General features: G+C 36.8%; 2 protein-coding genes across 3 annotated transcripts in view; one reads left to right on the plus strand and one right to left on the minus strand.

Annotated features, from left to right (window-relative positions):
* Window positions 1–3,049: 3,049 nt before the first annotated feature.
* LOC135208846 (G1/S-specific cyclin-E-like) lies at window positions 3,050–14,122 on the minus strand. Of its 2 annotated transcripts, none has more exons than XM_064241421.1 (10): window positions 13,967–14,122; window positions 12,113–12,187; window positions 11,781–11,907; window positions 11,125–11,216; window positions 10,760–10,961; window positions 10,395–10,506; window positions 9,950–10,080; window positions 6,796–6,957; window positions 5,130–5,408; window positions 3,050–4,759 (listed from the first exon to the last, which is right to left on the minus strand). In XM_064241421.1, the coding sequence occupies exons 2-10, from the start codon at window positions 12,130–12,132 to the stop codon at window positions 4,619–4,621; spliced, it is 1,266 nt and encodes a 421-aa protein (XP_064097491.1). In that variant the 5' UTR covers window positions 12,133–12,187; window positions 13,967–14,122; the 3' UTR covers window positions 3,050–4,618. The 2 variants fall into 2 exon arrangements, with proteins under 2 accessions (XP_064097491.1, XP_064097492.1); XM_064241422.1 differs by having other exon boundaries at window positions 13,855–14,007.
* A 906-nt stretch (window positions 14,123–15,028) lies between these two features.
* The window catches only part of LOC135208379 (AP-1 complex subunit mu-2-like), a 50,648-nt gene continuing 40,619 nt past the window's right edge, over window positions 15,029–25,057 (plus strand). The window contains exons 1-2 of the mRNA XM_064240480.1: window positions 15,029–15,065; window positions 15,312–15,431. Coding sequence (XP_064096550.1) covers window positions 15,029–15,065; window positions 15,312–15,431 — 157 coding nt within the window. The remainder of the gene's footprint in view (window positions 15,066–15,311; window positions 15,432–25,057) is intronic.

The raw sequence follows: 25,057 nt of genomic DNA on the forward strand, positions 1-25,057 counted from the left end.
TAAACTAATAGTGGCTGAGGTTCCTAGTGAAACTAATAAATTCTGTTCGGCCTACAAAATACATTATTATATTCTGTACACCATGACAGAATTTATGTCCAAAATTATTGTTCTAAATGCTTACATAAATGCCATTGTTTTCATATTCTCATGGTTCAAATTCGGTTTTTGATAATGAATTCCTGCATGCCATGATTTAGAGCGATAAATGTAATTTTTTCTGCTTTGCTCTGAATTTTCGCTTAATGGTCTGGAAAAGGTTTCACATTGAGAAAAAGGTTCAGGAATTTTAGGAAAGGATATTTATGATTTATTCATTGGAATGAAAATGTAAAAAAACAAATGTTATTTCTAAGATATTAACAATTACATACTATCTTCTTTGTTGGTGAAACAAGTCAGTCTGTCCGTAGATTTTAACAAGTTTTAATTTATTTGATGTACTGAATTCAGAGGATATATTTCTGTTCGATTACTTTGTGTTTTCCACTTATATTTGAGAATATATGAACGTGTTTAATTTGTGTCCTTTTTATTTGATCCTTGTTGTTAATATAAGTAGTACTAAGTATGAATATTAATTACGAAGTTAGTTAAGCAATGTTTACGTTGGGGGCAAATCGTACCTGCCTTCCAAGTAAGCTGGATGTCTGATCACGTTCTGTTTTTATAGAATAAGACTAGTTTTTAATTTTTATGGATACTTTTAAATAAGTACGTGAAACAGAGAAAAAAACTCCACTGTGAAGTGGAAACCAGTATATTTACAAGTATGAGGGAAATGGAGAGCAATAAACTCAAGAAGGATCTTGTTACTAACCTGAGATCGATTCCACAGAAATGCGGTCGATTCTGACCGTTTCTTGTTACACACATTGTGTTCATGTTATCCTACACAGTCCTGTACCTGGTAGTTTCCCAACTATGGTAGGTCACGACTGGCAACTTTATTCAAGGCCAGAAAGTCTGTACCCTCTCTGGAACCATCCCTGCAGAGTGAAAGGGTTTGTGCTCCTGAATATATGATGGGAAACATTCAAATTTGATGCAGGCTACCACTGATGAGCCTTGTGTAAGTACGTACATGAAGCTTGCAGATACAAAGGAAATGGGCTTATATAATCTCATGTCTGGGTTATCACAGGTTTCCAAAACCAGCAAAGTAACTAGGTATATTTTTTGAGAATGACAAAACTGACTGTAGGCCCTAACTCCTAATATTAATCCAATCTGCAATTACAATATAAATTAACCAAAAATTACCACTACAGCTGGAACAAGATCTTAAGAAAAAAAGCATCTGAATTCTCACTCCCAAATCGCAATTGTTCTAGTGCAGCTTGCCTGAATAACAATGGAAGCAAGGTAAAGATGGTGAACAGCAAAGGAAACCAAAGGGACATAAAACAAGAAGACATTTCAATGGACCACAAGCACCATCACTATACTGCGAAATAATGGTATCCCAACAGGGAAGCAGGACAATGTTATAATGAACCTTTTAATGTATTTTTCTGACAAACTTGAGAGGCATCTAGAACTAGTTTTGCATGTACATCAATCCGTGACTATTTCTCGGTATACATCCCATTATAAACAGTGTAACCACACTATTATCATCAGTAAAGATTAACCATAAACCATGCTAAGATTCACAACTCATAAGATTCAATTTAACAAAATTCAGTGCATCTTTTAAAATTACAAATTGAAAAATTTTACTAAGTTGTACTTTGCAAGTGGAGCTGGGACTCAATGAAAGTACCTGAAATATGACTCCATGATACAACTTCTCCTGTTATTATTAAAAGTTGTGTATATACTGGTTCTGAGATTCAGTAACTAAAAAGAATTTTCTGTAACATTTTACTTTACAATTTGCCAGTAGTCTTTTGAATTGAATTTATATTACTTCCGCCAATATCGAACTATGTTTAGTTGGATGATTAGATTAGAAGACTAGGGAGAAACTGAAATTGAATTATAGAATTAGGCCAATGGCCAAATGCTGGAACCTTAGGCCATTCATTGCTGAAATTGAAATCAACCATACGGTTTCAAAGGTGTAACGGGGAAAACTCCACAGTTACACACCGAGACGATGTATTAGGGATGATGGAGTCAAGAGGGAAGAAATATGAATGGAGGTACAATAAAAGAAGTGAAAGAGGGTGCAGCTAGGGCCAATGGGACACTACAAAGAACCTTAAGTAACGCCTAATGCACTGACAACGCCAACCCCCAACAGTGAGCAGACAAGGGAAGATTTGAAGCATATGTTATAAATTTTATAACAAACAATACAAGTAGAAATCCATAATCAAGAATTTCATTTGTATGCTACTGATAAAATCTAAAATTGCCTTAATACAAATTTAACATAAATGTAGTAGTTACGAATTTGTTCTACAAAGAACAAAAATACATCAACTGATGGAAAAGAACTGTGGATTAGACATATTTTATCATTTAGCACCATCTACTCAAAATTTTTCTATTGCAGCACTCAAAAAAGTTGTTATTGCAATTCCAAATCTGGTTGTGGGCATAAAAAACTAGATATCAGCTATAAAAAATTAGAGTTAATAGTCTTGATTACAAATAATACTGCACATACAACAATCATGGCTTTACACATAGCTAAACATTTTCCTGATATTGAGATGTTAATTTGAGTCTAGATTCTTGAAGTTAAAGCTAAAAGCTAAAGTTGTTGGTTTCAGTTCACCAACTCAAGGCATTCAGGCAAATACCAGCTAGGTTGCAACACTGGTTAATTGTGATTTAATAGCAGCATTCCTAACTTTTAATTAACTGCTTTATAAGAAAATGGGTACTTAATCTTGCACACTGGAGATGCAAGTTTTGATAGCTGAACCATCTACATTTTGTGGTACTTTATCAATACTCTCCAACATATTAAATGCTAAACTTTTAACTCAGAAAATACTGCAATGCTCTATACATAATGTTGGACTTTCTCTATAGAGCAAATTGTACAGTACATGTTTTGACTTACATTTCTAAAAATTTAAGATAAAACACTAAAGGAGTTTTAATCTTTATTGAAATTCAGAATTACAAATTTTCATTTAATACATAATTCACCTGAATAATCAAAATTCTTAATTTCATCATTTAAAAAGCCTTAAACAACTTACAAAAGCATGCAGAAATAATCATAAACTAAGAATATTTCCCCAAGCTTTAACCAGTTGACTGATAAAAAAAATAAAAATAAAAATCCACTAAAATGTAGACAAATTTCCTAAAAACTTTTGAAAACGAGTCCTTTTCCTTAGTAATTCAATCAAATTAATCCAAAGTATGTCTTCACTTTGTGACTCTCTTTGTTTCTAACGAGTCACAATCACCAGTACAAGTATACTTACTTGATTTTTAAACTTGAAAACTCCTTCACACTATTCATTACACATTACGGACATAATACCTGTTACAGAAATGGCCAAACCTCCTCAACATCTCACAATTTCAAAAAATCAGTCAGGGAGAGGAAGATAAAATGCCCATGATATTTTGAAAATACAGTATTACAAGTTGGCACAGACACATCAAAAGGAACTAGGGAGCCACACACATCATTCCCTAGTTCCTATGCCGCCATGAAGACTGCAAAAAGAAAAGTACTTCCAAGCCCTGTAGCATCACACAGACCGTGCAATTTGAAATTCAAGTATTAGTATGTACCTCTCAAACCAGACTTTTAGTACTTTGTATATACATTATATAAAAAGCTCATATAAGGCACATATAGAAAGCTCCGGAAATGAGCTGGCAGTGTATGAGTGCTTCCAATGAATTAAAATGAAATTATGGAAGCAATGCATTGTACATTTCATATATATCATTGCACAAGGCATAAAAAAACAAAGACAAAAAAAAAATTCTCTCGTAGGAATAGACTAGAATTGTTCTGCCAGGCCTAAGACATCGCTATGTACACAGCCTGTTTTTATGGCAGCAGAATTTCTCCTATTGCAACATTCTGAAGTGAAAAATACAATAGTATTTATCCTGCCTCCTAACACAGTTTTTTGGTTACAAATGTTTTTGAAACCTATATGGATATATACAAGCTACTATAAATTAATAATAAAAACCCAACTACTGTATAACAATACGAAAATATGAAATTCTTTAGGGTTAATAAATTAAGGTGATCACAATTTTTTACTTACATCAAAAATCATCTTTCATACCTCCTGACTAAAATTCCACCAGTGAACAATTTTTCAAAAATCATAAATTAATCTATTAATAACATTTTTAAGCTAATAATACATACAGTATTAGTATGCAAGCTGAACCGGGGAATATTTTTTTTCATTTTCATGTAATTTAACTTAGGTCTAACAAATCCCTATGATATGTAAGCATGGCAACAACAGCCTGATATGTATATATTAAACTGATTCAATGAGGTCATCATACATGCAGTCATTACAGTAAATTACGGACTTATACTATCTCCAATTCTGCAACTTGAGGAAATCTCAAGGGTTGCACCCCTATCTACCTTATGGGAGATCATGCAGACAATGACTACAGGAAAGATTGAAATGATGCCTCCATGCAGGTGTAGAATCCAGACATCAGCTTATCCGCTATACTCTTCTAGATACCGACTCTTCTCATCAGTTTTTGGAGGAGTGAGTAATCCAGCAGAAACCTCAGTCATCTGTGGACTTTTACGCGACGACAACGACCGAATCTGGCTTAGTCTAATTTGTGCTCGTTCCTGTGAAAAATGCAACTGTTAAAAAATGATTCGTAGGAAATTTTTTAAATATGAAAAACTATCGGTTTATACATAAATCGCTAATACATTTAGTCAAAAATTAGTTCATGCTAATCTTAAAATTGTTCAAAACTGCACAATTTTGATCCACACAATGCAAGTCATGATTCTACGTCTTTTATAACACGAAATCTGCTATAAATCTGTCAACATAATTCACTAAGCCACACTATATTCAGAGCATTTTTGTTTGCACATTGACTTCTATCAGGTTAGATTACCTATTTCTTAGATATCATCCCCCTCGCCTGTATGCACCTCATGTATAAATAAATTTCCATGATCACATATCAATATAAAAAATACTAACCAAAGTCTCTAAGTCCACTGAATGTGTTTGGATGTTATGGATATCATCTTGAGGAACTTGACTGAAAGCCTTCAGCTGAACTGGACCCATCTCATGAACTGTCATGGCAAAAGCTGCCATCCAGTCACAGCATTCCTGAAAATCCTCAGTCGAATAACCAGACACACGACTGGCCAACTGAGGGGGCATCGTATAACACATGGCTGCTGCTGCGATCAAACTGGACGTGAAGTTTAAACTGGACATATCCAAGGTGCACAAATCCAATAATCTCGCAACCTGTAGATAAAAGATACAATTTCGCTTCACTACCATGCCAGAATTAATTAAATCACAATAAATTTGTGTTTGTATGGTGTTTTTACGTTGCATGGAACCAGTGGTTATTCAGCAACGGGACCAACGGCTTTACGTGACTTCCGTACCACGTCGAGAGTGAACTTCTACCACCAGAAATACACATCTCTCACTCCTCAATGGAATGGCCGAGAATCGAACCCGTGACCACCGAGGTGAGAAGCAAACACCAAACCAACCACGCCACTGAGGCGCTAAGCACAATAAATTAAATCTATTTATGGTATAGTTGCTGGTAAACCATGTTTCAAGTATGCAAAGCACATCTAATTCCATAATTAATGATGACAAAAAAGGAAATATAACTGCATTCTTCTCATGTCTTCTATTTTGCACTGCCCTTAAATTTTTGCTCACAAGAATGACTAGTAATGTGAGATATTTGCCCTTGACCTAGTATTCCATTTCAAGTTTACATACATATGGAACCTGACATCCCAACTTTGAGAGAAAAATAAAAAATGTGATTGTTGTACCAACCTTATCAAGCACCTACATAATAGACAACTGAATATTCTAAAAGGAAACATTAATGCTGTCTTCAAATGACATATCCAGTGACAAAAATGAAAACCTCATAAAGATGTAACAATGAACATCTTTTACTATAATGCAACAGTATATGAAGATAAAAGGCCCATAAAACACTATTTGAACATTACGACCATTATTTCTGTGCTCCTGATCACTGGTAAAATATGGAAAGGATGTCTTACAAGAGTACACAGGCAGTCCCCGGGTACGACGGTCTCGGCTTACGTTCCGAGGTTACGACGCATTTCAATTATATTCATCAGAAATTATTTCCAGGGTTACAACGCATGTTCCAGAGTTACGACGCCTACAAACGCTGATCTGGCAGATGAAATATGACGCCAAAAATGCAAAATAATCAATATTTCAATTTTTTTTTTTTTTTTATGAAAAATGCAATAAGAATGCAGTTTACATAGTTTTGAATGCACCTAAAGCATTGAAAGTAAAGTTTTCTTAGGATTTTTGACAATGTTCCGCTTACGACGCGTCTCAAGAACGGAACCCCCGTCGTAACCCGGGGACTGCCTGTATATGTATATAAAGCATACTAAGCTCCATATTCTTATCTGTTCAAGAAGATTTAGTGTTCATACCCTACAACATCCTTACTGGAAGTAACATTAAATACCTGAACCCAGGAAAATGTGGCAAAAAAGATTTACAAGAAAACATCATACTGTACAGTATATGAAATATATAAGCAGTCGACGATCAAACACAAAATCAAGAATCTGTTGTCTTACATCAGAAAAATTAATCATGCACCACAAACCTGGACAAATGTGAGAGGAGAATATTGTGGAAACATAAAACTGTGGTTGTCATTAGCATTTTCTTCTTTGCTGGATTCCTTCTGCACCAATTCTTGAGCCAGCTGTAGATAAGTATTTAACCAGCAGTTGGAAGTCACGGGGGAGAGATCCCAATTCAGTTTCTGGCAAAAAATGTTTTAGTTGTCAGTATTTGGAAAACAGGATATGTATAAATTTTGTATCCGCATAAATATATTTTTTTACAAACAAACCAGTTAAGTCCAGCTCCATGAGTTGAGAACACAGACTCTATGATATGGCTGAACTGGGAAAAGTAACATTTCCACAGCCTGACACTTAAATATCAGACTATAAATAAATAAATAAATAAAAAAACTACCACCAACTTGAGAAATTGAGAGAATTGTGTACTTTGACCAACCTAGAATAACTACCAGCTTTACCACAGCTGGTCCAAACCTACCCCTGACAGTCTGCTTCACGAGGTTATTCACTTCACAATAATTACCTCTAGCAAAAAGGTTTCTTTTTAGTTGTTTGTTTGTTCAGTGCTTAAAAGGATTTTGTAGTGTCTCAATTCAACAAAACTTTTACTCAAGTGGGATTCATAAGTGACAAGAAGCAAATAGTCCATCTAGAGAGGATTGTATGTAACTTTGGGAAGCAGGAGCAGTTTGGCTCCCTCTTGAGTGCCTGACAAATGAGGATCACACCCACACAGGGTAGGGTATCAAAAAACAGATCAAACATCAAAACAGCACATACCCCAGATAGCCAGATGGTTAACTGAAGTCTCTAAAAGATTATTACAATAAATTAATATAACAGGACAAACTACTAGTCACATTTCTTCGTTCTCATCATGCTCACCCAAAGGATTTGCCCTTCAAGTGAAAGAGCATGAATCAAGAAGTTGGACGGCTATGCAGGAAAAGACCAAAGAGAACTGATGGGAACAAAGTGGCAGACACAGGGACCAACTAATAACTTTTAGTGCCCAATTCAACTAGTGCACCATACAAAATAAACAGCAGTGTCCCCACTAATGGGATACCATACCTACTTGCTATTCATTACCAATAAAATCTTAGCAACATCATAACTAATGGGTCATTCAGGTTTTACCAATTATGACATTGCAGTATTTCTATGCAGTTCAAAAGAAACCATTCCTGTTGGGGATGAATATGTACTTTCAGTAATCTAACTCAGAAATCACAGCATTACTGCCACTGAATTCTTGTATTATTCCTTGTCATTATAATACTACTGAGGTAACTGTAGTCTAATTAACATAAAAACTTAAAAGACAAAACTTGGTTAACCGATTATTGTAAGATACTTGGTGTTGTATTCATTATTTTCCAAAATCATGAACCACCTTATTTTATTTATGACTTTCAATTTTGGGACTGCTTATTAAAGAAAGCACTGATTGTATTACTACAGTCTTTGGTAGCAATAGCCAGTTACTCCCATCTGGAGAATTTCAAGCTATACATAAGAGTATCTTTCCAGGCTGCACTTTAGTATTCATGAATAATGACATTCTGATTAGCAATGGATGTTTGACCCATAGGTTGCGAGTTTTCATTAGTTTACACAGATAATTTGCATATATAAACCCACTGTGGTTGGTTTGGAGGCACTTGCTTGCATGCTTTGAAGTACAAAATTAGTAACCTTAAAAAGGAAAACTATTCTCAACTGTATGCATTACATGTCCTGAAGTACTACTTATTCACTTAACTGAAGATCTTCGTGTCAACAGTGACTCAATTTCTTACCACAAAAAACATAATCTTAATGTTTCCAGTTTCTTAATTATTAAAATTTTAGTTGAAAAGTCAGTTTTCAAGCAAACAATGCAAGCAATTTTTCAAAACTCTACAAGAGTATTTTTCTTTATTAACCACATGGTTTGCCTTAGAATTCCTCAAATTAATCATCCATAAATTATGACCCTCACCATTACTTTTCAAATATTTCACCTGTTGTCAATGATTGAAATTCTCAACATTGTAATCATCCTTATCAATTGACTTAATTTAAAACTTCATAACTTCATTAAAGCAGTAAATGCTACTGCCATATTATGATTAGAATGTTTGCTTGTTACATATGACTGAAACAACACAAGGATACCAACAGGTTTATTTCATGAAAAGTTCTGAAGCCACAAAAAATAACAAACTGACATTGCACAATCATTTTTCCTGGCAATCTAAATCACTCATAACACTTTGATGAACAAGAGGTCACTCACCTACATATTAATTCCACTGAGCATCAAACAAAGCAAAACAATGTTTATTAAACCTCATATTACCTTTATACAGCTAAAAACAAATGTCATTTATTAAAAACAATATAAATCCCATTCCCTAGGCAAGCTAATCTAACTACATCCCTTATGAATTAAATACATACTAAAGCTTTCGTCTAATAAGATTTTAAAAACTTTGAAGACTTGACAGAGATGAACTGACCTACCACTAACAATGAACTCAAAATAAAGAGAATTATTTCTAGTTTGGTAGAGAAGAAAGCCATCTATCTACTTGCGCAACACAATAACTGCTGATCTTGACTGAGAATGCAATGGTAGCAGCCCATTGCAATGAGCCTTGTTTAGTTTGACATTAATTCCTCTCAAAATCATGATACAGTTATTATAATTTACAGAATTCACAATGCTTCTGCTAAAACATATACAACCTAAATGTTAAGATATCTGTTACCATGTTGACATATCTTCCCAATACTTTTTTTTCTTCATTCTTCGCAACTATAGTAGTTTCTATACTCAAAACTCTTTAGTACTATTAAATGAATGAATACACACAGTGAATTATTGCCTAAAACAAGAAATGTTCAACTACTGATGATCCAAAAATATCACTGACTGAAACAAAGCTTGAATGTCGTAAGTGGCCCATTTGGTTAATTCAATAAAAAATTTTACCAATATTTACGAGAGGAAGAAAATGACCTCCATTTAACTTCTAAAACCTTCATGTAACTTACCCTACATCACCACATGACTCATTCTGAGGGAGTACAAGAATCTTAAGTTTAACCTATGTATAATGCATAAATTATGTATGAACTAAAAACACTGACAATAAAATCACAAGTTGCATTCCAACTTACCTTCAAGATGACTAGTTCCTTTTCTAGGATTTCCTTGTCTGTGCACGCACCGTCAGTCACATATGAAAAATCAGACAGCTTGGGGGGATATATTTCTTCAATTTTCGCTGCTATAAATAAACACGTTATACCTGAAAACAAATTAAGAATTCTCCTCTAAAGTGTCAACCACATTACAGAAAATCAGTGTCAAATTAGACAACAGGTCAAATTAGACAAGAGCAAAATACCGACTGACTTACACGTTTCATCACTTATCAAAATTAAAATAATTGTCCCCAAAAATGACCCAGCTACATATATGCATTTCAAAAGGTTCAGTAAATTTCTAATGAATACAATATCTGCACACCAGAAGCCGTAGCTTCGTATAACTAAAAAGAAAACTTACAACAGTGCAGCATATTACAATGAAGCATTATTGGATTAAGAAAAAAAAACTTACCTATAAGTTGTAGCTGTTGCTTTGGCACATCTTGTGATGCTGTTAGATATCGATCTATGAAGTCTGTTGCTAAATAGTATGTTTCTCTGTGTAGTTTATGTACCTCACACACCTAAAAGAATAAATTTGACCAAATAAAGATAACTTGTAAATATGCAGCGATGCCATTATTGCATGTAAAAATAAGTCACTAATAACCAACCTTCATGTCTCCAAATAAGTTTTAAGGGCTGTATACAATAGTACTACACTTTCACGGAAAAAGGAACCACAAACTATAGGTAATTTCAAATCCACAGTGAAATAAGAAACCATAAAATATAAGTAATTTCAAAACCAAAGTACGCAGGTGAAAGCATACAAACCTCCGTCAACCAATCTAGTAATATCGCTCTCATTCGAGCTTGTAAAGACGGATGTTGTGTGAGGTAATCTGATCGCCTGGGGTACAGACGATCTTTACGACACATTAGCGTCCAAACTTGACTCTGATCTGCCCAGTTTAACTTAGGAAGAGGTAATTTACGAGAAGACGGGGGCGTGGGAATACATGTTAAACCCCGGAACCTGAAAATGGTGCACAAAAGAATAAGACTAAGAAAATGTAAGCAGCAACTTAAGTATTAAATTAGTATAATAATACACAATATATTGTATAAAACACCTAACACAAAATTAGATAACAGAGGTCTAACACACATACATGAAATAAGAGGCATAAATAACTTACTTATTCCAAGTTTCAGGAACTGGTGTCTCTGGTGTTATTGCTCTCTCCTTCTCAACATTGAGACTGGAAGTTACGTCACCCAGTGGTTGAGGCTAAGGACAAATAGATATATTTCCAGATAAAATTCCAGTTTAGCTAAAGAATAAATTAAGTCTTATCACTGATAGTATGTTAGAGCAAATGATGTGGAATGGAGACTATCTGCTTTCCAGACACATAGCTGAATAAATTTATCAAGTTGTTGACTGCTGATAAGTTGTTTGCAGTTCCTGCTGATTTCCAATACAAAAGCTTAATAATAATGGGGATTTCTAAAACACCACCATACCTGCTCTTAGCATTACAGTATAGTATTTCAGTTGACACCTGTTACAATAACTTAGGCATCTTCCACTACTTCACATCCAAAACAATTTTGTACCTACCCATTAAAACCCTCATGACAAAAATTTGAATCAATACAAACATCAATTTTGTCAGATTTAACAAATGATTTACAGAATGGTTACCAAACTAACATTCCAACATACCCACCAACATTGTCACTTTCATGTGCATTACACAACAGCCATTGCCTATTCTCCTCTCATAGCTTGACTTCCTGACAAGTTTTCATCACCAAGCTATTTAAAATATAAAAGTGAAAGGCGGCTTACCATTTCTGTGGTTTCAATCCGTGACTGCTTCACTTCTTTTCCACTGTCATCATTTTCAGAAACCTTTCTCTTCCGTGCTCTTAAAATAGCTGGTTTCGTTCGAGTTGATAGAGGTACATTCTTCTGCCTGTAAAAACATGCTAACATACAGTGTTGCATTTATGCAATGCTTACTCTAGCTTAAAAAGAAAATGAGGAAGAAAATCAATACAAAAATATACCGTTTGTAAAGCTGGGAATCTGCTTTAATCCAGACTTTTTCAAGTTATAAAATCTCTATTAAAATTCCAAACCACACATATGACCATAAAGTACAACCATGCATGACCTACCTTCTCTGAATCTGAGACATCAGGCTGTGTGTGTGTGTGTGTGTTGCGACAATAGTCTGGTGATGCTAACAGGGCCTGAAAAAAGGTAAATTGTTAATTACAATGCACTCCAAACAAGGTTCTGCCTACGTAAGGTATGCCTATAAGTTCCATGCATAATCTGATCATGTTAGACTTAGAGAGAATGCTTAGTATTAGGCTTGGCAAGTTTCCATTAGGTCTGAAACTATCTTAGCTCAACTTTACAAATCCAATGTTGTGGATTCAACATGGTTCCTAATAAACTTGGCTATGAACTTAGATTATCTATGAGTTATTCCAAAAACCTAACCCAAGAGATTCAAGTTTGAATCACCCACGTGTGCAACAAAATATACCATATATTATGCTATCTGCTTATTCTAACAGGTTTGCCTTGAGGATATCACAGCATTATTCATGCCTGTTTAATGCAAATATTAATTGAAAACTTCATATCATGGTGAGCATTCGTATCTCCACAACCAGTCTAACTTCAAAGCATTAAGCTAGTCCAGCCTGGAGTTAACACATGCGAAGGAAATGCATGCATAATACAGCAATAATCCTAATTATAAGAGAGCCTTCCTCCTTGCGGGAAAAAAAAAAAAAAAAGTCCAGGCCATAACCAGTTGGCATAAAATCACCCGAGCAGTAGCATTAAGTTTTGAGTGTTCAGCCAACACGCCACCTTCATTATTAACAAGAAGTGTTTAGTAACAAAAAATACCATACACAATCCTTCCACATTAAAGGGCATGCTGTAACGATATTATAAAGCTCAATCAAGGCACGAAATTTTGCATTTATGACGTCATGAACAGGATTAGTAAGAGGCAGGATAACCAACCCCCGCTTCTCGTCCTCTGCTCAGGATCATACCAACGTGGAAGATATCCCAAATAATTTCATGGAACTTTAAATTTCCTCTAAAAGTCTTACCAGATTAAGTCTGTGGCATGGGCATTCCGCCAAAATCGAGAAGAGATGAAATAATACTCAATAAAACAGGCCCTTTACGGCATTTACCAAATTTGTCAAGCTGCTATACTTCCCGCGTTGTGGACACCACAACGTAGAGGGATGGGCACATTTGGTGGCAATTTTAACTAGAAGAGGATAACAAAATACCTAACAACGTGGTTCCAGTACAAAGCAATATTATCCTCGCATCAATATATGGAGTCATGAACACGAAAACGCCTAATGCGTCGTGGATGGAGGGCAAAATCTAGCGGTGGAATGGGCAGGCCGGGTGAAGGACCCGGGTTTTGCCCGCCAACCCGCCTTACCCCCCACCAAACTTCGACCCCCACCAGGCAACCACTAGGAACATTCTATGCTTTAAATCCGCCAAAGCACCGCCGAAAGACGTAGTCCTACAATAACCCTGAGGAATAAACGCCGTAGGAATAACTAGATGCCTTACTAACGCAAAACAAAAATCAGTTCCTTTGTGACCCGGAGGCGACTGACGATAATCCGAGCGCCAGGACAACTGTGAGATTGATCACGTTGATTTCGACAAAATGATCCATGTTTCCTTATGTCTCCGAGCCATGCCTGCCTTCCGCTGTCCCTGATTGACCAATTAACTCTACTATGTGCAGTAAAACGAAATTCATGAAAAAATATTCGGAAAATAACCCGCCAAAATGAAGTTTCCTGGACGGGGGACTACCGGGACAACTATGCCACAGATGTCCTGAGCATAACTCACTTACCTTCCTCTTTTCACGGCTCCTGGTTAGTATATCCACACATTAGTCACATATACACGGTTAAAGAAAGCCACACCATCACAATCCCCGATGAGCAGAATAAAATTTCAGTTACCTTGAGAAATTATTTCGATCACTAACTCAGAGCTCAGAGTGCATGTTTCAATGGAGCTACTTCAAGAGAGCAATGAAGAGATGGCCGCGGCAGCCAGGCAGCTGGCCGCCAAAACAGATGGGCGGAGTCAAAGGCAGGAGGCGCGCTGATTGGTCCAAACTTGGCGGGCTGTCTTCCAAAACTTCATGGATACCTCGGCGAAAATATGAAATGTAAACATTGGCTTTTATTTCGTTAAATTAACATGAAAACGGATGAAATAAATATCGTAGGCATCACTGCATTATTCACTACCAATTTAGTTCTACCGGATTCTGAAGCTTTGTCCGGTGCACAAGATACGAGGGTAAATTAGGCGCCTGGGAACAATGACCCTGGCAACCATTGGAATGCTCAGCCATCGGTGCCGCTTTCTCATTGGTCCGCGCCGATTCACGTAAATGCGCGCCAAATATGAAATTTCAACTCGGAGTATCAGCTGATTCGGATGACACGACCGCAAAGCAATAACTTATGCCGAAGCGCGATGAGTACTTAATAGTTCAGTTAAAAGTGGGCATAGAATCTCTTCGTTTCTGATGCATGAATATGACATGAGTGAGTGATGTCAATCACGATGATGATATAAATTATTTACTGAATTAGGCCCAACGATAAGCTAATGCAATAGAGATGTAAACAATATCACGAAAGGTCCCATTGATTTCGCCAAATTCCGTTGTTTATTCGCAACTTCGACACTGTCACTCACAATAAATATTTCGTCATCAATGACTGATTTATCCTTCTAGCGTGGCACATCATGAATACCAAAGTTATATGTAATGAACATGAATACAATGACAAAATAATTGAACTTTAAGAATATATCATTCGTTCACAGGTTTTGTATGTGTGAAATGTAAACAAATTCATGTTGGCTTCGTTCATAATATGAATGGTAATCGAACATGACTGTTAATTGTGAGATTAACGAAGTGACAAAGCTTGAATTATTTGGATGATTTCATTCACGAAATTATTAGTTTAAATATTCCCGTGAACACGACTACAAAAACGGTCATGCGCTGTGCCGGCAGATCGAATGAAGGTGGAGGAGGTTAGCTGCATGAGAGACTGATATAGAAGGGGGGAATGAATGCCTGAGCGTCTCCAGTGGCCTCTTGGCGCGTAACCTCCTCACTCCATCCCAAGTCCCCCTATTCCATCTGTCCTTGCCCTCCCCTATCCCTCCCGCCCATCCTTAAGCGCCTTTTCCCCCCCACAACCTTGCTACCCCAACCATGAGTTGAAACGTAACGACTACCATTTATCCTTTTTCAAAGTTAAATACTTCATCTTGCAGGTTACGAACACAAGATAAACGTCGTTGAGATACCCTTCATGAAAGTAATAATGACAGTAAATGATGGCGGAATTTATTTGGGTCTCTTTCAGCAGGAATATTGCAAGTTTACGAGTGCAAGTAAGCAACGAATAGGCTGGGATTGCATTGTAGGCAGTTCATTGAACTATGGGGTGTTTATGCGAAGGGCTAGTTTTTTTTAACTTATGAACATCCTGATGGCGAATCGTGAATGTTGAATTTTGTCAACAAAATTACGGCAGGTATAAAATGCTGAAAATTAGATTGTGGTAAAATCTCTAACGCCATTTTTTAGCTCGCTTTTCCTTTTATGTAACACCGCAGATGGTGAGCCCTATGAAGCAGAGCAAAACAATAATAATCCTTATTGATTCTGCAGCAAAAGCGCAGGAGTTTCCTTTCCCCCGAAGATTTTTGGCGGGTACTTTTTCCCGCTTCTATCCCGTGCAGCTGGAGCCCAGAGGGACCAGCCTCCGTCCAACCCTACTTATAAGGAATCGGCTTCTTGTAACGTCAACGCCGCGAACCCATTAGCGTGTGCGTGCTGTTTATTATTCACCGAAGTCTCTAGGTGACATATCGTCTTTACGGGAGAGAAAATGATTTAGCCGAAACGGAAACTTTGGCCTTATAGGAGAAGTAGATGAAAGCCAAAGTGTGCACGCGCCAAGCGGGTTTCCACTCCACAACAGGTGATCCGTAAGCCAATATGACGCTTTGAAAGGACAGAGTCGCTCACATGATCTCGCATTAACAAGGCAATTTTCCGCAGTAACGTTGGACTCATCTAGTGCAATCGTATTTTGCGCATTGGTGTATATGGATAATATATACCTCTACAACATAAATATTAAATTTATTTTTGTCCTATTGGACTATTCTCATAAAACAACGAAGAATCTTAGATTAACAATACTGAGATATTTCTAATTGTTGGTGTGTATGAGCTTTTAACGTGAACAGACTTTACATTTTACATTCATTTAAAAAAATAACTGATATGGATTTGTAAGTATCCTAAAAAAAATAAAAAATCGTGAAAGCAGAAAATTTGCAGTGCTTTCAACTGCTATAAAAAACGGCTTTTAAAGTCAATGCACAGAACCTCATAGTTTGTCAAACCCTGATCTACCAACCATTTCTGTCACAGACTACATACATCAACAATGAGGGTTATTATCAACGCCTATCATTTATTCAGTTGCATGCATCTTTCATTTGCAAACGATATATTTTTTTATGCATGCAAGAGCGTTATGCTCTATTACACTGCTATTCACCTCTGTGATTCGCGGCCTTTTCCCTTGTCCTCCTGCCCTCCCAGATCATATATCTGGGTAACAGAACACCCAAAACGCCGTATCGCCATCGTGCCCAACACTGGGCATTTATCGTATCAAGGTTGTGTATAAGTATTGTCTACCAGCGTACGTCATACATACGAAACAACAGCGGGACGCAGGACACTTATTTTTTACTTTCACTTACGTTCTCTACTCGTGAATAACAATACCTAAGAGAGTGCATGAGTATTTTCCCGGGCGTATATAATTAAAGCAATTATCGCCGTTGGGAGGAGCATTTCATCAGTGGAAATTTTTAGCGGGTGTCAAGTCTGGCGAAGGAGACATGGCCGCAGGGGAGTTCTTCCCTAGTCTCCCTACCCTCAACCGTATGGATGGAGGAGGAGTTGTCCGTTCCACACAACTTACCCGCCAAATTTTATCCTCCCTCCGTTGCTCTCCTCGAGATTTTTCTCTTCTATAGATATCTAGGCTTACTATTCTACCTCCACCGATATCCCTTAGTCTGCATGCGCCTAATGAAACCGGGAATTCATGCTCAGGAGCGAGCGGCAAGAAAACAAGATCAACAACCAATAAAGGGTATGGCGCCAATTTCTGATGCATGAGTTGGAATACGGGCCGAGATGAGGGTACTCCACTACACACACCGTCACTGGCGGGATATCACATTTCTATTTTCATAGTATCACTAAAAAGTCTCTCAGGAGATCAAAGAAGTCATGAACTGAGCGAGATAGGAGACGAGCCATGTCACCGGAAATGGCTCGAATGTGCCTAGATTTGAAAGTTATAATTAGTCTAAGCTTAGTGTCCAGTTGGTCTTCTTGGTAACAAAGTGCCCGTGTCATGATGAGGCAAACAAGACCTCTGTTGCTTCCTATCTGTGCCTGCACTCATAGTCTCATACAGAGAGACTTGAGAATTTCTGAATGGGACTGGAGTGCGAGAGTCGGAGAGAGGGTATTTCACATGAACGTGATGGAGTAGTAGATCACCGCTTTTACTTACACTGCGGCAACAGCAGAACGCGCTCTCTTCAAACCAGGTGCGACCGTGCGAATGAACGAGCCCCTGAAATGTTGTGTTGGGGGGGAGGTATTGTGATTACATTTATTGATTTGGAGAAATGGACCCCATACATGACGAAGCGCTTTAGAAAAAGGCCTTACGGTCGACAAAACTTAATTTTGTGAATGATTTTTCGTACACACATTTCGAAATGGAAATATTTCAGGGGTTTTGTCCTGCGTTAGTTATAGATAACTTCGGTTTCTGTTAATGTATATATTAATTTAGCCTATACGCTCAGCAATGGGTTACAACGACGGCCGAAGGACCATACACTGTATAAATTCCATATGCAATTATTTCTGCACATCTTAGAAAAATCCCACACAGGCGCCTGTGTCAAATGGACAATTAATAATCATACTAAACAGCTCCGTTTTACAACATCTAGGTCGCAGATAAGACCATCCCAACTGATTGAATGTTATCAGCTAGAAGGACGATTAAATGAAGAAATGTGATAAATACGGGAGCGTGCTCTGGGGTTGTTCGTACTAGAAGGAATAGCAGTGATTGTTGGTATATGTCAGCGAATGTTATTTTTTTCGTGTGGAAAAACAACAGGCTAAACAACAGTGTTTCAGGCGAGACAAAGCGTAGACTTAGCGAAGATCAACACAGGAACAGATCATGTCTGAAGTACACAGTAGAAGCGAGAATGAAAAATACAACTGATTTTAAAGAACAACTTGACAATAAAGTGATGTCTTTTCTTTTGATTATCTAGTCAGCTATAAACAAAGTTGTTGAAATACTTAAACATGTAACAAAAAAAGATCAATATAGAGAAATATACCACCGAAATACAACTGCAGATTGATTGCGCTAAGATACACCAAAGAAATTGGAAAAAGATTGTTCGAATGCATGATACCAATAGTCAATCATAATGCCCCATGGACGTAGAAACGTTTAGGAATTTTAAAAAATCGTATAAAATAGAATAAAGCAGTAAGGAAACATAATATGTTATTCGGGATAACTATTAAAGGAAAAAACAGAAATAAATGGGATGCACAAGACAGACCAAAAAAGGAGGCTTCAAAAAGAAAATTAAAAAAGACGAAACGTTGGTCGATTCACTTTATAATTTAAGTTCTTGTCGGTTCTCCTTTTCGTCTGCAAAGATGCCAAGGCGACGGGGAAAATGTCATTCACCTGCTATGGCAGATAAGATTAGCTACAAACCAGGAGATAAGCGAAGATAGATTGATTCCGCTGGAGATGCCTGGGGAATTTCATAAATATCCTGTAGTATCTCCTCCTCCTCCCCCTTCTTCTTCTTCTTCTCCTCCCCCTTCTTCTTCTTCTCCTTCCCATCCTCCTCCTCCTTCTTCTTCGTCTTCTTCTTCTTCTCATCTTTCTTCTTCTTCTAATTCTCCTCCTTCTTCTTCTTCTTCCCATTCTCCTCCTTCTTCTTCTTCTTCTTCCCATCCTCCTCCCCCTTCTTCCCATCTTTCTTCTTCTTCTTCCCATCCTCCTCCTTCTTCTTTTTCTTCTTTTCTTCCTTCTTCTTCCCATCCTCCTCCCCCACCTCCTCCTTCTTCTTCTATTTATAAGTCCAAGCGAACATGAATTACTACCTTCACACAGTTTAATTTGCATTTTATAATTTTATTCACATTTTTTATCTAATGACCGGTTTTTTCATTTATGTTTTTCCTAATGACTAATCTCCTCTCTGTGTATCTCTTATTACCTTCTGTTACTTCTTTTGAATGAACACCATCTTTTATATATGCATTCTTTGGAAACTTGGCCAATGGTGCCTTTGGTGGGCTTGTTCCATCTGAATAAATTTCATCTTCTGAATAATAATAATAATAATGACTGGGTACATTTTGGCGCAAAACTCCTGTCTCTGATCACGGAATTATTTTGCATTGATTTACGAAACTATGAAACAACTGAATCAATTTTTGTAATATCGAACCACCGTTTTTTTTTATCTGTCCCGATCGACACCACTTTGCAAATATAATTCGTTTACGGTTATGCATCATTCGGCTGACAGACTGCATTACGTCAAAATGGCATCATCACGTCACCTCGCGTTCTCATCGGCTTCAAGAAGATTCCATTACCAAAGTTCTAATGTTTACTAGCGCCTCATTGGCGTGGTCGGCTTGGTCTTGGCCTGCCACCTCGGTGGCCGTGAGTTTGACTCTCGGGCATTCCAGTGAGGTGTGAGGGATATGTATTTCTGGTGATGGAAGTTCACTCTCAACGTGGTTCGGAAGTCACGTAAAGCCGTTGGTCCCGTTGGTTCCATGCAACGTAAAAACATCATACAAACAAACTTTATGTTAAATGTTCAGTTGTAAAAATAACCTAATAAATTATCGTATTGCTCAAGCATTTCAAAATATGTCCAGTACTATTATGGGAAAGTTGCAGTAACTTTTAACGTTCATTACAACGTACAAAGAATGCATACATACACACACACATATACGTATATATGAACTGAAATATTTTCTGTTGAAACAGAATTCCATCTAATAAAAGGATCCCATTTCAGAGAACTCTTCTCATTCATCAATTGCCCGATTTTAAGGGATCCTTTTATTATTATTATTATTATTATAATTATTATTATTATCATTATCTACTTCCTTTCTACGGTTCTACGTCAGTTGATAATTCAAAACTTCTATTTCAGCCGGAAGCCCAAACCGAGCGACAACTCTCGAATCTCCTTCGAGATAATAACTTCTCCCCAGTGAAGTTTTCATCCGGCGAAAATGGTTCGTTATACGAGATAGGAAAATGTTCTTATGCAGCAAAGAACTGGAGCTGAAAGTTTCATTGACATTATTTAACTGTACCGAAATGCCACTTCATAATCGACAGGCTTTATTAGAGCAGGTGTATGTGTATGTGTATGTATGTATGTATACACACAATATATATATATATATATATATATATATATATATATATATTATATATATATACATATATATATTATTATATATATATATATATATATATATATATATATAAAGGTACAAGCCACGAGGGAAAGATAGACAACGGAGTTTCTACAAAATCTTTCGACTCGACGTCCTTTACTTAGCATTTTGTCTGCTAAGTAAAAAGGACGTAGAGTCGAAAGATCTTGCAGAAACTCCGTTGTTTATCTTTCCTTCGTGGCTTATACCTTTATTTATGGATTTATCACGTTCGAAACTTTCGTGATTCAGTTATATATATTATATATATATATATATATATATATATATATATATATATAGATATATATATTTGTAATCACTTGTTTCATATGAATAGGTTTCACTCGAATCATATATATAATATATATATATATATATATATATATATATATATATATATATATATATATATATATATGTGTGTGTGTGTGTGTGTGTGTGTGTGAGGGAGAGAGAGAGAGACTATTCGCCATGCAATGCGCTCCTTGTCTTTCATGACGCGTGACTGTTTTGAATGTCATTGTTCCCTCTTATCATTTAAAGGATTAAAGATCGATATGAACGTGAGTCAAATAAAAACTTTGGAGGTGAACTTTGTGTCACCAAACCGATACATGTAAATGCCTCTGTATTAATATTATTATTAGAAGTAGCACTTGCCCCTTAGGAAGGACATATTCGACCATTTTCCAGAGAAGATAAGAAATAAAAGAAGTTTTTGAAATATGGATATATGGGGCAATCATTATGCAAAAGTGATTAAACATGTTATTATTATTATTATTATTATTATTATTATTATTATTATTATTATTATTATTATTATTATATTGCTAAGAAATTCACAATCTCGTGAAAAAACAAAGTGTAATAAAAATCAACAATTATATGGTAATACAGTTTACTACATAATTGTGGATTTTTATTACACATTATTATTATTATTATTATTATTATTATTATTATTATTATATTAAAAGTGAAAAAATTAAGAAATGCAACGCTGAGAGGTATGACGTCACCGGCTAGTCGGACCATTAAAACATGTCCTATAATAACCCAGAGTGTATGAATGTGTGTATGCTGACTCTTCAGTATGCATCACGTGTCCCGCAAGACATCGCGCGTGCTTGCACGGAATGCAAAGCAGTGCTTGCTTGCAATACGTGCATTCCTCTCTTTGAAGCAGTATGGCACCAAGTCACTGAAGACTGTAACCTATGTCTGTTGAGTATAAAGACTATATAGTCTGTATACAGAAATTCTTTTGTATGATTCTGCTGTAACTGTTTAATCGATTTAAATGTTTTGATTTTGTATGGTTTGTATATTTTCATGGATGGGAGTTATTTCCGGAATTTAATAATAATTGAAAAAGAAACCCACAAAATTACTGTGTATAATTTGTTTACTTGTAAGTATTTATATATTGCTTTACTGAGCGTTAATTTTGTGGGTTTTTCTTCTTCAATCTCCAGAAGAAGTCTGAAAGAAGTTTTTGTTTGGTTCAATAATAATAATAATAATAATAATAATATCCGACAGTAATATGTTTTTGTTTGTTTGTTTGTATGGTGTTTTTACGTTGCATGGAACCAGTGGTTATTCAGCAACGGGACCAACGGCTTTACTTGACTTCCGAACCACGTCGAGAGTGAACTTCTATCACCAGAAATACACATCTCTCACTCCTCAATGGAATGGCCGAGAATCGAACCCGCGACCACCGAGGTGAGAAGCAATCACCAAACCAACCACGCTACTGAGGCGCAATATGTTTTTGAAGTATAGTTGCTAACTTATCTTAATCTCTTTTAGCTCATAATCATCTGAGACCGGCTTGTGACTTTATCGCAAGCACTTTTCTCTTCTGTAATCGGGATTAACTCCAGCGGGTGTTATTGTTACTGATGTCGATTGACTCATGCTCTGGTTTGATCTTTCTTCCCCCCCCCCCCCAACCCCTCTCCCCGCCCCTCTGCTGCATTTGGTCTAGAGATAGAAATCTAGAATGTCCAAACTTGCCTCGATGTCCATGAACAGGAAAAACGCTGCATTTGTATAAGAATAATTTTACTTCCTTGAATTATTATCTTTCTTACTTTCTTCTCTCGAGTAGCTAATTACTTACGAAGCATCTTTATAGGAAGCGTCAACGTAACATGCATAACATGTATAAGCTTACGTATGCTTAGAAACGAGACTGGTAACACAATGGAATAAATACTCATCAATGAACTCAAAGTTAAAAAAAATAAATTAATGAATAAAAACACACAGATACAGCGCCACAGTGGCGTGGTTGGTTTGGTGTTTGCTTCTCACCTCGGTGGTCGCGGGTTCGATTCTCGGCCATTCAATTGAGGAGTGAGAGATGTGTATTTCTGGTGACAGAAGTTCACTCTCGACGTGGTTCGGAAGTCACGTAAAGGCGTTGGTCTCGTTGCTGAATAACCACTGGTTCCATGCAACGTAAAAACATCCATACAAACAAACAAACAAAAAATACATAGATAAATATCCGATAAAGCATGTCAGAAATGCAGACTATATTCACCGCTTGCAATCAATTGCAAGGTCACACAACATAGGCTTCTGAACGTAGCTTATCTTACCCTAGATCGGAACTGATAAACTGTACGACAGGACTGACGGAAGCTCCGTCAACGAATACTTTCCTTGTCTAAGCGAAGAATTACTTTAGCTTGCTTGCATTTCCTTTCGTGCGCACGGTGCTATCAAAACGTCCCGTTTTCTCCGTATAACCGTATGATGGATTTTAGGACTCATGTGTAGCTCGGGGTGTATATTGTACATGAAATGAAAATACACACTCACAGATACACCTGTGGTATAATCCTCCTGTTGAATAGTTTGCATGTTATAATAACTTCCTGTTTCTGATCGAGTGTAATTAAAATCATCTTCGTTTGATCACCAAATGATTAACAAACTTACTTAAATAACTCCTCTGTCTCCCCAAGCCCTCCCGCATTTATCTCTCTCTCTCTTTCTCTCCGCAGCGCGATATTTTCGAGACGTTCCAATACATCCACTATGCCTCTACTGATCTCAGCAGATAATTATGTACTCGGCTGTTAATAGACTGTTAGGCGTCTCAGTTACGGTAGAGAGAGAGAGAGAGAGAGAGTGAGAGAGAAGAACGAAGCACTTCAAAATGTATGCAATTGGAACAGGAGAGCTTCGTCGAGCCCTCCCTTTTATACGGCATTCTTGAGACACGATCGGCAGTTCATAAGTAAAACAGCGTTTCCCTAATGGGGACATCATGATATTTGGACAGCATGGGTAAACTCGAGGAGGACACTGATAAAGGAACTTCAGGAGTAAACAGAACCTGGATAAACGCACCTTCCAGCTGAAGAATGGAACGGGTAAATCCATCCTCTCCAGGCATTATACACATCTGAAATATACCTCTAATTAAAAACAGTGTATTTGTTTACGACTAAATTTATATGAATTTCGAATTCTCATCATCCTATCTCCCTCCCATGCCACTGGCGTAATCTCCTACGTGGAACATTTAGGCTCACGTGAGTATGAAAAATCGCCCCCTCAACCATAAGACTAGGCCCTAGGACTAAGAGAATTTCCCTTGTAACCTATAAATATCGGCGTCTCAGAGTGAAATACGAAACAGAAAGCAGCCAGAGATACTACATCCTACTCCAGTTTGTAAACGTTCACTGTTTGCTGAGACGCGTCCCTTAGTAAGGTAAACCGTCCGATTTTAGAACCATTTGTCGAGAATTTGTTGACAAGTCATGACAGACTGGACGAGGAACACACGTACCGGTTCATAATAGACTCACTCACAGGCACTTCGTTCGATAGCGGACGGAACGAAGGGAGCGGGAATGAACGATGAATTATGGGATTTGTATCTATATCGCAAAACAATGGGAAGAGAGAGTGGTCTCTATACCATCTATACCTTCCCATATAAGCATAGGTATGAAAAAGACCTAAGTTATAATTAGATTATGAAAAAATAATAATATAACGGTAAACGTGATTCACTTGTGTATTCCACGGCATATTTTGGCTCCGTTTTTCGTATTTTTTCTTTTTATACAAGCTTCCTCGGTAAGGTACTATTCGTATTTTCATTATTTCTGTAATAATATTGTAATGGAATCACAGTGAGAAACTTTGGGTTATTTCCGTTAAACCGGAAAATAAATGACTAGATTTTGATACCTTCCGTACTTCTGTAAAGCTGCCATAAACCTCTTGCCGAGAGCCTAGTTTCAGAAAGTTAACCAAATTTTTATGCATTTTTAACCATTTTAATTTTGGAGCAGACATTTTTCAAGTAATTTATAATGTAATGCGTTTGTACATTAACCCAAATGTTATATATTTATTT

The sequence above is a fragment of the Macrobrachium nipponense genome, chromosome 35 (assembly GCF_015104395.2).
Source record: "Macrobrachium nipponense isolate FS-2020 chromosome 35, ASM1510439v2, whole genome shotgun sequence".
NCBI lineage: Eukaryota > Metazoa > Arthropoda > Malacostraca > Decapoda > Palaemonidae > Macrobrachium > Macrobrachium nipponense.